Source organism: Sus scrofa, chromosome 13, assembly GCF_054392235.1.
Source record: "Sus scrofa isolate SSC_HxYL_T2T_F1_AM1 chromosome 13, Sscrofa_HxYL_maternal_Yorkshire_Landrace_v2.0, whole genome shotgun sequence".
Taxonomy (NCBI): domain Eukaryota; kingdom Metazoa; phylum Chordata; class Mammalia; order Artiodactyla; family Suidae; genus Sus; species Sus scrofa.
In genome coordinates, this window is record NC_139395.1 from 59974326 (window position 1) to 59989486 (window position 15161).

The window sequence follows — 15161 nt, forward strand, 5'->3', positions numbered from 1 at the left end:
AATTGTATCAGGGTGTTTGCTTTTTTTAATGTGGCTACTGTAAAATTTAAAATTACATATGTGGAGTTCCCATCGTGGCTCAGCAGAAATAAATCTGACCTGTATCCATGAGGACAGAGGTTCGATCCCTGGCCTTACTAAGTAGGTTAAGGATCTGGCATTGCTGTGAGCTGTGGTGTAGGTCACAGAGGCGGCCTGGATCTGGCATGGCTGTGGCTGTGGTGTAGACTGGCGGCTACAGCTCCAATCAGACCCCTAGCCTGGGAACCTCCATATGCCACAGGTGAGGCCCTAAAAAGACTAACTAATTAATTAAAATAAAATTACATATGTGACTCACATCTCTGGCTCTCTTTTCATTTCAGAAGAGAGCTCTGGCTGAGTCCCAGTGTTCCCAGTCCATGATGGAGCCATACAGTCCTTTCTGCACCTCAGGCATTCTCTGCCTTGCTACTCTCACTTGGGCCACAAATTATTTACTATCATTCTTTAGATTAAATTATTTTTTAAACTTCAATAAAATGCATTTTTGAAGAAAACCCTGTATGACCCTTCGATGTAGAAATCCAGTATTATTTGACATAAATAGAAAGTAAACGTAAATCAGTAAAAATGGAGCACTATATTCCAGCCAGATACCATTGTTTACCTGAAGGCTCTGAGCCTAGGGCCAATTTTCTTTGATAGACAGATGTTAATTATTTGTGAAATATGTATTAGAGACTTTTTATTTGATCAAGCACCGAGCATGTAGAAGTTCTCAGGCCAGGGACTGAACCCATGCCACAGCAGTGACACAAGCTGCTGTGCCATAAAGGAACTCCTAGAGATTATTAACATCCAGCTGAGACATTCTCCTTTACTACACCTATAAGAAGATTATTGTGAGGGAAAAAAGCCTTTCCTCCTGCATAGCTCAATGTTATTTGTTGCTCTGTGTTCCCACAGTTAAGTAGCCCAAACTTCGGAACACTTGGTCATAATGGAAAACCCGCTCTCTAAACATGGAGCCCAAGGTCCTGATTTCAAATCTCAGTTGCTTTAGACAAGTTGGATACATCATTTAACTTCCCTGAATCTGTAAAATTAGTTTAATTATCTCCACCCTTATGCAGTAATTGTGAAGATCAAATGATGGTCTGCCATAGTGAATTAAAAACTGCTAGGAAGTTGGATGTCATTATTAGTCTTTCCAAATATAACAATGAAACAAACCTTTGAGGGGACAGAATGTTATCCAATCCAGCCTCTGCTTAGCAATTCTCTCTTCCAAAACAAGTCCAAAGCTCTTCCCTGAGCTGAGATTCTATCCTGCTGTTTGATTTCTGTTTCCTGATCCACAGCTTCACTCTGGGACTCGAGGAAGCTGACTTAGCAAAGTGAATCCAGCTACACCAGGACTGAGAACAACTCGTTGCACTTCACTTTCTGGTATAGGCACTTGGTATGGGAACCAGCCACAGAAAACAAAGCAAAGCCATCAAATAGGATAGATAATAAAGTAATTGGGGTTGAGATACTGGGAATATTTGCTAATAGATAAAAATGGGAAGTTGTGTTTACCAATATCCGGTGGAGTAGTGCTGAGCCGCCATCAGGGAAAGATGGAGACCTGGCTCTAACATTAAGTTTTCTGACACCATAGACGACTCCTTCTTCTATGCCCCAGGACAAGCATCTTTAATACATTAAATTAAATTCTAGTAAAAATTAGTTTGCTAACACCAAATTAGGAGAAGTAGGGGCAACAAAAACACACCCAACAGATAAAATGGAAACAAACCAGGGAGCCAGCATGAAGCCAGGCTTCTCCCTCTGCCAAGGAAGCTGTTTTCTGGGATCACTGAAAGATACTTAACACATATTGCAGAAACACAACCATATCCATGTTCTTTGGGTAAAGAGTGAGGCCAGTAGCTCAGAGCTCATTTTATAAACCACTTAATGAACCGTGGGTACATCATTCAGCCCTCTTGGCCACAGTTTCTTCATCTTCAATATGGAGCTAGTAATACCTCTTCTGACTACTTCTTGGGGCTGCAGGGGGCAATTCATCCCAAGTATGAGAGGTTTGGGGAACCATTAAAGCACCTTTCCAATGTCAGCCTCTCTTCTCTATGGGAGGAAATAGCATAAACACAGCTAGCAGAAGATATCTTCAGAGGGTTATCAAGTGTACCATGATAACCTAACAGTAAGATTCTCATCCTGAGTGAAGTCAGAAAGAGAAAGGAAAATACCACGTTATCACTTATATATGGCATCTAAAATGTGGCACAAATGAACCTATCTACAGAAACAGATTCACAGACATGGAAAAAAAGACTTGTGGTTGCCAAGGGGGAGGGAGTGAAATGGATAGCGTGGGGTTATTAGATGCGAGCTATTATATTTAGAATGGATAAGAAATGCGGTTCTGCTTTATAGCACAGGGAACTATATCCAATCACTTGTAATAGAACATAATGGAAGATAGTATGAGAAAAAATATCCATCTATGACTGTGTCACTATGATGTACAGCAGAAATTGACAGAACATTGTAAATCAACTATACTTTAAAAAAAAATTTTTTTAAGTATGTCTTGACTTTATTCCATGCATATTCTATCTCTGTTAGGAAGTCAAGGGTAGCATTCGTAAACAACTGGATTCTTACGTACACCATCAGGAGGAGGTCACTCTCAAGTACAAGGTGCTTACCTATCCTGGTAAAGAAGATGGTTTGAGGTGGGCCACTAACACGGCATTTAATAACATGAATGGAAAAGATGCTGACTATTCAATTTAACTGTAAGCCTTCTAATTAGGTCATGCTAGTATTTCTTTAATATCCCGCTAACACTGACTGATCTCCCTTTTAACCAAGATCCTAAGTTCCAAAGCCTTGTGCCAACATACCCAGCTATAACTTAAGGTATTTTATTTTTACTGTATAGCCTTTATGTTTGCAGTTCTTCTTCTATCTGTGGCAATTTTGGTGGTTTAGTGTTTATGCTACACATATAATTTCCTTCTGAGAACCTTATTTATGTAAAATAACTAATTTTCTTTAGATAAAATATTTAATAACACCAGAAATATGTAGATAAGATCAAAATTGTTTAAGTAATAACAAATGAATAAAACTTAGAGAACATCAACTAATTACCTAAAATACGCTAAAGAACATCTGTCCCAACTTTTCAGAAAACTCATGATATGGCACAGTAATCAAGCCAGGCATTAATTGTAAGGAAAGTATTTGTTCTGTCTGTGCTTCAGTTTCCTCCTAAGAAAAGCAGGCTAACATAAGCACCTAGGCATGAGATTAAGCACCTGTGGGTGCTTAGCAGAGTGCCTGGCATAGAGGAAACACTCAGTAAATGTGACAGCACACTTAATGTGACAGCACAAAAGGTGGCATTAGCTGTTGTTGCAGTTCCTAAGACAACCACTAGTTGGGACAGCTTCTGATGGACCCTCTGCTCCTCACTACCTTGTTCTGTGTGCAGAAGCTAACTTGCATGGATCAGATGGGGTTCCAGTGGGGTGTGGCCCATGGGAGTGAAACGGATTAAATCCATTTCACCTGCCTTCATTAATCAAGGTCATTTTAAGACCTGCATGTCCTCCAAGCAAAAGGAATTTAGAGTCAGCTGTGTCTCATTCCAGCTGAGTTGGTCAAGATGGGATCAGACCAACAATCCTTCAACTGGGCATGCGTCAGTGCCCGCTAGGTGACCTTTTTGATATCAGAGGGTTGAAAAACTCCACTTGCGGAGGTTTGTAGCCTTCTTAACCTGAACAGAACAAGGATTCCTGAACCTTTTTCCAATCACCTTTCCCCAAGCTCCCCACGCCTCCCACACCTCAGACGGCCCTGCCGTTTTATTCCTCATCCCATAAATACCTCCCAAACGTTTGCTTTCTGTGGGTGGGTTTGAAATTTGTTCTCAGTGGTTACAGGCGTTTTCCTTGTAAACAAACCCTCTCTTTGCTGAAATCCTGTGCATCTCTACTTGCTGAGCATTGGGCAAAAGAACCTGGCTCGGTAACAGGAACCTCTACAGGAGATGACGGGGTGGGAGGAAAGTGGGTTCAGAGCTTTGCTCCCACATCTCAGTCTCTGAATGTAGCTTTAAACTCAGGCTTCCACTCAAAGTCCAAAACAAGTTCAGGCCAATTTATACTCTAGCTAGAGTTCTGCCATAGTTGCCTCCATTGCCACATTTTGCATAGTTAGAGAAAACCTGGCTTGAGTCTGCTTTCTGAAACCGTTGACACAGAAACTCTCAATTCTAATGACATTATTAGGTCTGAGTATACCACCTGGTACTGCCATAAGAACAAATGGGGCCACCTGAAGTTCTGTTTGGGAGAGCTGTTGATCTAATCAATCAGTACCTTGGTCACATTGCCATGCTGTTTTTATTTGGTCTAATTAAATGTTTAAAAATATACAAGCTTATATAAAATAGAAGTCCTCTCTAGTCCTACCATTACCACCTGGTAAACTCCCATAAGTTTATATAAATTATAAATTTATATAACCAAATTGGGACCTTTTGTATATTCATTTATTCTATCTCTCAACCAATGTTGCTGGCACTTCTTCTGCCAAAACCCAGCAATAAGCAAGGTAAACAGTCTCTGTCTTCATGGAGCTGACATCTTATTTGGAGAAATAGGCAAACATACACATTTTCACTCCTCACAACCATCCTATGGGATAGATACTATTATTATCCCAATTTACAGAGGGCTAAAATGAGCCTCTGTGTAGTTTAGCAAATTGCATAGGGACACACAACTAATAAGTAACAAAGTCAGGACTCAACCCCAGGCCTATCTTATGACAGACTCTGAGATTTTAACTCATATGAGATATCTCAGTATAGTACATGGATCTCTATAAAATGGTACTAGGGTGTAAAGGGTTAGATTAGCTCTCTCAAATAGCATATTTACTCCAAGGACATAGATCTTGACTTTAGTCTTAAAGTTTGTTTATGGAAAGTGATTGATTGCTAGCTTGTCATGCTGAACTTAAGCAAGACCTCAAGTCTTCCTTTTTAACTTTCTTAGTATTCCTGTTTTAAATAAAAAGATGAATATTCCTGAAAGCAGACCTAAAAGGCAGTGTAGAATATTTAAGCTCACAGGTTAACTGGAAACAGACAGACTGGCTTAGAATCCTGGTTCCCCCACTTACTAACATGACTCTGAGAATTTTATTCAACTTCTCCATGCTTCAGTTTTCTCAACTGTAAAATGGGGACAGGATCAGCATCTGTTTCACAGTGCTGTTGTCAGGATTAAAACAGTTAATTCAGGAGTTCCCATCATGGCTCAGTGGTTAACGAATACAACTAGGAACCATGAAGTTGCAGGTTCAATCCCTGGCCTTGCTCAGTGGGTTAGGGATCTGGTGTTGCCATGAGCTGTGGTGTAGGTCACAGACACAGTTCAGATCCCACGTTGCTGTGGCTCTGGTGTAGGCCAGCAGCTAGCTCCAATTAGACCCCTAGCCTGGGAACCTTCATATGCCATGGGAGCGGCCCTAGAAAAGGCAAAAAGACGGAGTTCCTGTCGTGGCTCAGTGGTTAACAAATCTGACTAGGAACCATGAGGTTGCGGGTTTGATCCCTGGCTTTGCTCAGTGGGTTAAGAATCCGGCGTTGCCGTGAGCTGTGGTGTAGGTTGCAGATGCGGCTCGGATCCTGCGTTGCTGTGGCTGTTGTATAGGCCGGCGGCTACAACTTCGATTAGACCCCTAGCCTGGGAACCTCCATATGCTGCAGGAGCAGCCCAAGAAATGGCAAAAAGACAAAAAAAAAAAAAAAAAACCACAGTTAATTCATGCAAACTTGGAAAAATAAAACACAAGAGCTCAATAAATGTTAGATATTATTACTATTATTTTAATAAGTTTGGGGTTTTTTTTGTAAGAGCTCAATAAATGTTAGATATTATTACTATTATTTTAATAAGTTTGGGTTTTGTTTTTTTTGGGTTTTTTTTTTTTTTTTGTCTTTTTGCCTTTTCTAGGGCTGCACCTGCAGCATATTGATGTTCCCAGGCTAGAGGTCTAATCGAGCTGTAGCTGCCAGCCTTTGGCAGAGACGCAGCAACGTGGGATCCGAGCTGCGTCTGCAGCCTACACCACAGCTGACAGCAACACTGGATCCCCAACCCACCAAGCGAGGCCAGGAATTGAACCCGCAACATCATGGTTCCTAGTTGGATTCATTGGCCACTGAGCGACGATGGGAACTCCAATAAATAAGTTTTAAAGAGGTGGTATTTTCTTCAGTTTCCAGTTGAGAGGTTTCCCCATCCTAACAGCCTTTTAAAGTTTCCCCATCCTAATAGCCTCTAATTTTTAAAAGGGTGGTCAGATTTCCAGGAGTATTTCCAAAATTCTTAAGGCAGTGGAAATAGAGTACTTGCAGTTTGAAGACAAAAAAAAAAGTATTTCTAACTATGATGAGCATAAATAATTCCAGCTACTCATAGTTGGAATTATAGGATATCTACTGGCTACTAACAAATAAGTAAAATCAAGAAAGTAAAACCTAGATTGTGCATTTTTAAACCCCCAAAAGACCTTACTGAATATCTGATGCATTGCTCAAAAATTACTCTTTGAAGGAATGAAGGAATGAGATAGGTACAGATTGAACATGAAGAGAAAGTTGTGTTTGGCACAGTCATCCTGGCTTGTTTATTTGCAACCATTCCTCCATTTTCTAATTCAAACCCTACCCCTTGAGTTTCTTCATTCCAAATTTCCTTACAGATAATGAAATAGCTGTAGAGACTGTATTTTTTGCCTGTTCATTTATACCTATATCTCATTCCAGAAACACTTTCACATGGCTTACAGAGACATATGAAACTCAAGATGAAATTAATTAAAGATGAAGACAACAATAGAAAATGCAGGAAGGGCATAAAAGCAAAAATAGGAGTAGGGTTAAAATACCCAGGATAGTAAAAAAGAAAGAAAGAAAAAAACCTTTGAGGAGATAACAGGTTGGCCCTACATTTTCTAAAGCCAATGTAAAATGGTCAGTTGATGAGTTACATAATTGGCAATGGCCCCTGGATAAAAAAAGACCAATTGCTCAGAAGATTCAGCCCCTTTTAGCTGTGGACCTTCTAGAACATTCTCACAAAAGACACAGTAACAAATCATTCACAACAACAATATTAAAGCATAAGAGTTCCTTCAGTGTAGATCAAGAGATCTTGATGAAAAATAATTGAATCATAGCATGAGGGGAGACTCACAGAGGAAGTGAGATGTGACACTGCCTTAGGTAGGAAAGAAACAGATGCCAAATTTTCTATGTGAGGTATTGATCATTTAAAATAAAAGAGAGGTCTGTTTCTGTTGGTATGTCAAATTTATTATTTTCCTTTCCAAGTCAGTGTTTTTATTATTCTGGGTAAACAGTATGCAGCATTTTTATAGTTGTCAAACATAAATACAGTAAATCTGAAAAATTGTCCTATGCTAGAACATGGTCTGCTGAAGTCTTGGGTGTGGGTGACTCCCACCCCCACCCCCAGTCTCTGAGTCACAAGGAAGGATATGAGAAGTAGCCCCTCATCACCAGAAGCATAGTAAGCATTCATTATTGTTGCTATTATTTATTTTCTAGAAATATTAAAAAAAATCACAAAACTTTTTTATTCGCTTTTCAGCATGGTTCCAGTGCTATGGGATCTTGGACTTTTCCAAAAAGCAAACCAAAGAGTTGTACAAATGCATCTATTTGTTTCTAGAATTCACATTTCTCTTCCTGTCTTATCTCTTTCTGTAGGACTTTATCGTCACTGTAGTCTTTTCATTCTTGTGGTTGGTGGGTTCCTCAGCTTGGGCGAAAGGGCTGTCTGACGTCAAGGTTGCTACAGATCCCAAAGAAGTGTTGTTACTGATGTCAGCTTGCAAACAACCGTCCAACAAGTGCACAGCCGTCCACAGCCCTGTGATGTCCAGCCTGAACACTTCCGTGGTACGTTGCCCTCTACATTTCACCTCCCAAATCTTTTTTTTTTTTTTTAAGGCCACCCCTGTGGCACATGGATGTTCCCAGACTAGGGGTTGAATCAGAGCTACAGCTGCCAGCCTACACCATAGCTGCAGCAATGCCAGATCTGAGTCACATCTGCAAATATGCCACAGCTTGAGGCAGCACTGGACCCTTAAACCACTGAGTGATGCCAGGGATCAAACCCTCATCCTCACAGACACTATGTTGGTTTCTTAATCTGCTGAGCCACAGTGGGAACTCCAACCTCCCAAATCTTTGTTTGCCAATGAAGGGAATCAGAAAAACATCTCAAGAGTCATCTTGGAAATTTTTGCCTCTGAAACTGTGCCCATCTAAGAGGTGACAGTTCACTCTCTGTGCAAGACAGTCCCTGGGCCTTCCAGTTTTCTATTGTCAGAACCCATAGACTTAAATGCTGCCAATTACAGAGTTCTTAATAAGAGCCCAGCAGGTACTGGCAGCTGTTGCTTGGATGACAGTCAAGTCAGAATTCTAAGCCAGAAGCAGATACATAATCTGAACTTTAAGGCTGAAATCTGCCAGAAGTTAAAAGGAATATTTGATGGCATAGAAGTTTCCTGGGAAGAAAACATTGTTCAAGCCACGCATAGGTAAAATACACCCAGTTGGCTGTCTGGAGAAAAATACTTGGACCCAGTAGTGTACAGAAAGAAATGCCGAGTATAAAAAATACGTATAATAGTTATGGTAATTTTTTTAATATTCTCCATGCTCCTGGTTTAGTTGCTTGATAACTTGGGGAAAGTTGAACTACATTAGTTGAACAGAGTCAAATATTATCATCAAGTGTATGGCTTGTAGAGGAAGACAGAACATCTGACAGTAGAGCCACTAAATTTCTTTCTTACTTTATGAGTTTTTTGTGTTGTTCCAAAGAAAGAAACTGTATCTGAGAGACAGAAGCTATAATGGCTGCAAAAAGCAGTAGTTAGCGAAGAATAGAAGGGCCAACAGTGTTTGATGAAGGAATGACATTCCTTAGCAACCCTTACAAAATAATTATCTTTGCTTCACTGTTAACTTATGTTTCTACAGCTTTCTGAAATTTAATCTGAGACTGCATTTAAGAAAGGAAAAATGGGAGCTAAACAGCTGCTGGTGATTTGACCATGAATCTTGCCTTAGTAATAAGATAGTAAACATTGAAATAAATTATGTATTAGGGCCTCACAGTAATTTTTATTTATTAATATATGAAGTACACTTTAAAATATATTATGCTGCTTCTGTACTTTGTTTATAGGCTTAATGAAAGTTATTGTAACCCTGATCTCAGAATCTGAGAACAAAAGATAAAATCATGCAGTGTTTTAGTCCTTCTAGTAAATTATGACATCATGCATAGCCTGTTGAATTCTGTTTCTGATGTCTCTAATAAGTTTTAGGCTAGCAGATGCCAATTTTGAATGAGAAACAATGTGACGTGTGTCTTAAAATCAAAAGGAGAACATATAGAAAGCAACTAATGTAACCTGTGTGGAAGGGCAGGTCTGGGGCTGTTAGAGTTCTGGATCCCTATCTGTGTCTTCATTTCCTATAACAGAAAACTCAATTTAAACTGGCTAAAGTAAAATAATCCTCCTATTCCTAAAGGCCAGCCATTCTTCATACCCCACTTCGGGTACCAGTATCCCTATGTGGTATAATAGTTAGGTCACAGGTAATAGGAGCTGACTCTGACAAACCATTCTCAGTGTATCTTTCTATTTCTCCAGCTTCACCAGGGCAATCTTTTTTTTTTTTTTTTTTTTTTTTTTTTTGCTTTTTTTGCTTTTTTTGCTCTTTAGGATGTTCCCAGCCTAGGGACTAGAGGTCAAATCAGATTTGCAGCTGCTGGCCCACGCTACAGCAACTCAGGATCGAAGCTGCATCTGTGACATACATCGCAGCTCACAGCAGCGCCAGATACCTAACCCACTGAACAAGGCTAGGGATCGAACCCACATCCTCATGGATACTAGTCGGGTTCTTAACCTCACTGAGAAATGTCAGGAACTCCCACCAAAGTAGTCTTGATACATGTTCTCAGACAAGCTAATGTCCTCTCCCCATTCTTTCTCATGTTATACACTGTCTGTTTTCAGTCTTTCTGCTGTCCCACATCTAGGCTAGAATCAAAATCCTCAGGCTGATTTCAGTTACAACAAAATGGCAAGGAAAGTACCACTGAGCTATCAAGGGGGTTGCTAGTTGCAAACTATTACATTTAATACTGATATGTAATGAGGTCTTACTGTACTGCACAGGGAACTATATCCAATGTCTTGGAATAGAACATGGTGGAAGATAGTATGTATATGTATGACTGGGTCACTATGCTGTGCAGCAGAAATGGACATAACACTGTAAATCAGCTATAATTTAAAAAAATAAAAAACAAAATTTTAAATTTTTTTTAAAAATAGCAAGGAAAAGAAATGGCAAGGAAAAGTTCAAGGGCCCATGTGCCCCTGAAATGGACCAGCCCAGAGATCTGTGAGACCACTCTGGTGGCAGTAAATTTAGACATCACCACTCTTTAAATAGATTCATGGCAATGTCACGTTTATGTACTTTTAAGTTGCATTTCCCTGATTTCTAGGTTCTTCTCAAGCATCCCTTTTTTAGAAACCAAGTAGCCGCAGGGGAAAGAGAGAGACCAAGGAATAGAAAACGTGAAATTACAGACCTAGGCAGAGCCGTCCCTTCATATCTGAAAAGATTGCATGATAACTTTTTTGTACTCATATATTGACATGTACTCACAGAGATGTAGTTTAATCATAATCTCCCCTTTGATGGAAAATATCCTAGTGATTGTATACATGGCTTTGAAGTCCTGTGTGTAAATTAGAGTTTTGTCCATGATTGCCTGATTCATTCTGATCACACAGCTGTTAAACTGTAAGTACCTTATTTATGTTTTCCATCTCTCTCAGTAAGGAGCCTAGCACATTAGGTACAAAATAATGTTAAATAAATCTCAATTAACATGAAAGGGAGGAAAGAGGATGGAATAGGGAAGAAGGGAGGGAGGGAAGCCTGGATGAATCAGTCTTCAGTGAGATCAGTTAGGAACCTAGATACTCCATTTTGGCTCTTGACATCTCTTGGGGTTACAGCCTCACTGTCAAAACCTTGCTTCAGTTTCTGCCTCAGCAAAAGAGTCATCTGAACACAATTCATAGAAATGTTTCAGAAAGTGACTTAAAGCATAACTTAGCAATCAGTAAGCATTTACTAACATGTCCTGCCGGGACTGTGTTGCTGCTTTAATCCTCACAGCTATCACCCAAGGAAGGAAATTGTCATGTCATAGAATTTTAAAATGCTCAGGTTCAGAGGCTAGCTGCCTTGTCATAAAGCGAAAAACTGCAAAGCCCAGACCACTCAGACTCCAGAGCCAGAGGGCTTGGCCCCACGGTAGTGTGCCCTGATCCACCTGCTGCTAAAAATCTAGAAGTTTGGAGCCTGTGTTCCAAGCCCCCAGGCCCCTCCAGAATATCCCAACATCCAGCAACCAAGGGATGAACTCTCTTGGCCCATCAGGGAGCTTCCAGAAACCTATTCCAGAGCTGCGGCCACTGCCCAAGTCCATTTTGATTAGTTAGTGTCATGCTGGAGTGGTTACTAAATGCAATGTCATCACAGCTTTGTATCACACAATCATTATCTGTCTCCAAGAGGGGGCTGTTAAAAGTGACCTCCTGTGGTTAATTCCCAGTCATCCAGTCCTCCTTGAAAGAGGCTGCAGAACAACTGTTCTGTTTTGGCCTCTTGAAGCTGCACGCAGTTCTGCTTCCATCCGACACTCAAGACCTGGGGAAATGACACCTGATCCTTTGGATCAATCATTGAGGACACCCTTCCAGAAAGTGAAAGCAATCTCCATATGAAAGTTTCACCCTCAGTCCTTCACACTTCTCTGAAGCCATCCCTTCATTCAGACTTCTGTCTGAGCCTTCACTTCTGAATGTGAGAGGCACAGGAAGCACAACTATTCAAACAGGCACACACTCTGGGTATGCTACCAGGTGTATGCTTGTCTGCATCCCACCTGGACCATCGCTGACTCCATCTTTTTACTTTGATTTATTTTACTTATATCATTTCCACAAATGGAAAAGTAGTATCTTTAGCATTAAAGTGAAGGTAATCTTATAAATTAATGAACCATCATTAAAATGGAAATACTCAACCCCATATGCCCTGAAGATATTTTACACACCAAGGGGATTACCTTGTTTGGGGAGATAGTGATGGATTAGGTAGGGATGCAGACTCTGGAGTACAGTGGGATAGGGTTTAACTTGTCTACTACTTGTCATGTGATCTTGAATAAGATCCTTATCTTTGCTAAACCTCAGTCTTCACATCTAAAGATGTGTATGGTTATAGTAATAGCACCTTCTTTGACTAAAGGAATGGATACACATACAGCCCTTTTTACAATGTCTCACACGTAGAAAGCATTCATGAATAGTCAGATATTGTGGATGAAAGAGTGACTCTGAATGAGAAGTTGGAAGTGGCCTCCACATTGAGGCAAAAAGTGACCTTTTGAGTTGTGAAAGATTTTTCTGAAATGGAGATTTTTCTGGGGTTTCCATCCACTCATTTACTGTGATCCTCCTTTAGGTCTTTGGATTCTTGAACTTTATCCTCTGGGCTGGAAACATCTGGTTTGTTTTCAAGGAGACCGGCTGGCATTCCTCGGGACAGAGATATCTTTCAGACCCAATGGAAAAGCACTCCAGTAGCTTCAACCAAGGTGGATACAACCAAGACAGCTATGGCTCGAGCAGTGGGTACAGCCAGCAGGCGAGTTTGGGGCCATCCTCAGATGAGTTTGGCCAACAGCCCAGTGGCCCTGCCTCTTTTACCAACCAGATTTAACAGGGTGATGTTGGAAATCTTTGGAAGATAGTCTTACCACTTTCCATGTCAGTGGCAGAAGAATTTTTTAAGAGTTTCAATTATTAATGCAGAGAGTGTTGAATGTAAATCAGAGATCTGTAGTCCTCATTAAGGCAGAAAGGCCTGAGTTGTGATAAATGGTACTGAGAGATAAGATGACATGAGGAGATAGATTATTCATTATGGATGGCTAATTGGAGAGTACCTTGTTATATACACAGGTACTTTTATGGTCGTTTTGTATGCGTGTCGAGATAGAAGCATTTTGTAGCTTGAAGTCTCTAGTATGTAATATGCAAAAAGCCAATTAAATAGCATTGAGTTTTCTTATGCATTTCGATGCGAAAGACGTTTTTTTTTTTTTTTTTTTTTTTTTTTTTTGTCTTTTTTTGTCTTTTTTGGGCCGCTCCTGCGGCATATGGAGGTTCCCAGGCTAGGGGTCGAATCGGAGCTGTAGCCACCGGCCTACGCCAGAGCCACAGCAACGCAGGATCCGAGCCGCGTCTGCAACCTACACCACAGCTCACGGCAACGCCGGATCGTTAACCCACTGAGCAAGGGCAGGGACCGAACCCGCAACCTCATGGTTCCTAGTCGGATTCGTTAACCACTGCGCCACGACGGGAACTCCCGAAAGACGTTTTAACGATTTCTCAAAGATGATTTGGTGCATCACAACGTGCATGTATTATTATTTTTAGTTGCAGGCCCTGTAGGATTGTGAATCTCTTAAGTATTGGTTTTAGACAATTACTCTGTATTTTTTTTATTTGTGAATCAATGCTCATATGATTTAGTGCATGAATAAGCATTTCCTCACACAATGAACATTTGAACTGTATTTATGAAAATTTTCCAGTTTGCACCATGAATTTGTTAAATGGACGTTTAAAGAAATATATTCACTACTTTGCATTCTTGCAAATCTGTCTCTCTGGCTTTATCCAATTTTGAATGCATTGTAACTAAGGTTTGGATTTTTTTCTCCTGATTAGTAGATATTCAGTATTCTAGATGGTAATTGCCCAATATTTATTCTATTTAGTTAGCTAAATATTTACATTCTTGTAACTTTCTATGATGTGTTGTGGTTCTTATCCTATGGACTGTGAACAATAAGCCCACTAACTGTTTGTTGATGGAGAGTTTTTTTCCTTAGAATAATGGAGATGCAGCTATTAGACACCATAATCAAGAAGATATCAAGCTGATAGATTTATGTGTGAAGGACATTCTGTGGAAGCTACACTACCAACTAAACGAATGAATCCTATTTATTTCCAAAGTTAATATGTTCCTCGAACCAATTATTAAAAATTCTCGTCTCAACTTACAAAGTCTGATTTGAATGTTACCCATAAATTAAAAATGACTTCTATGAACCACTCTGTATCCCAAAGTGTTCTCATTAAATATTCCCCAGAATGTATTAATGATCAAGAAAATGTCCATTCACCTCTTTAATTCAGTTGAAACACCAGGGCCCAGCAGTGAGGGCAAGCTCAGCATCTCTATTTTCAGATATAAGTCATTATCAATGTACAAACCCATTGTGTGATCTGTGATGCTGGAAACATTTTAGCACAAAGCAGATGTATGTCTTAGATGATATCTGTAAACAGTTTCTGGATCCTGTTGGATAAATCTGTATTGTGATATCTATTTGAACTTAATAAAGTTATTGCATACAATGCTGGTTGGATAATGGAGAATTACAACAATAGAACCTGATGAGCTTGACCAATGAGAGAACAGAGGGTGAATGCACAGTCTTTCCATCTCTCACCCTGTCCTTGTTTTATGAGCCCAGAGATGTTCATTCATTGATTCCACCATGGCAGGACCTCTTCTATATCCACGGCTATGCAAGGTGCTAGGGATATGATCAGCAGAAGCAAAAACATGCCCTACCTCAGGAAGCTTACACTCTATTGGGGAAGACAGATAGTAAAACATCCCACCCCATTTACACTGTGTGACAGAGAGGCATGGGATTCTATGAGAACATTTATCAGAGGGGACTTGAGCTGCTTGGGGAGAACTCAACGGGCTTGAGGAGCTTGAATCAGCCTTAAAACTGCACCGTTTCACAAGGATAGGAGGGAGGGAGAATACTTTCAGAGAGTAGCCTTGCAAAGTGGTCAGATGGCAGGAGGCAGGCTAGAAGTGTTGAGTTGCCAGAGTGTAATAAGCAAGAGTGGCC

General features: G+C 40.3%; 1 protein-coding gene across 2 annotated transcripts in view; it reads left to right on the top strand.

Moving 5' to 3' along the window:
• SYNPR (synaptoporin) overlaps positions 1–14649 on the top strand; it is a 323932-nt gene extending 309283 nt beyond the window's left edge. For both annotated transcript variants that reach the window (XM_084988846.1, XM_084988847.1), the window contains 3 exons: positions 7811–8002; positions 12680–13308; positions 13596–14649. In XM_084988846.1, the coding sequence (XP_084844972.1) occupies positions 7811–8002; positions 12680–12937 (450 nt within the window). In that variant the 3' untranslated portion in view covers positions 12938–13308; positions 13596–14649. The remainder of the gene's footprint in view (positions 1–7810; positions 8003–12679; positions 13309–13595) is intronic.
• Positions 14650–15161: the final 512 nt, after the last annotated feature.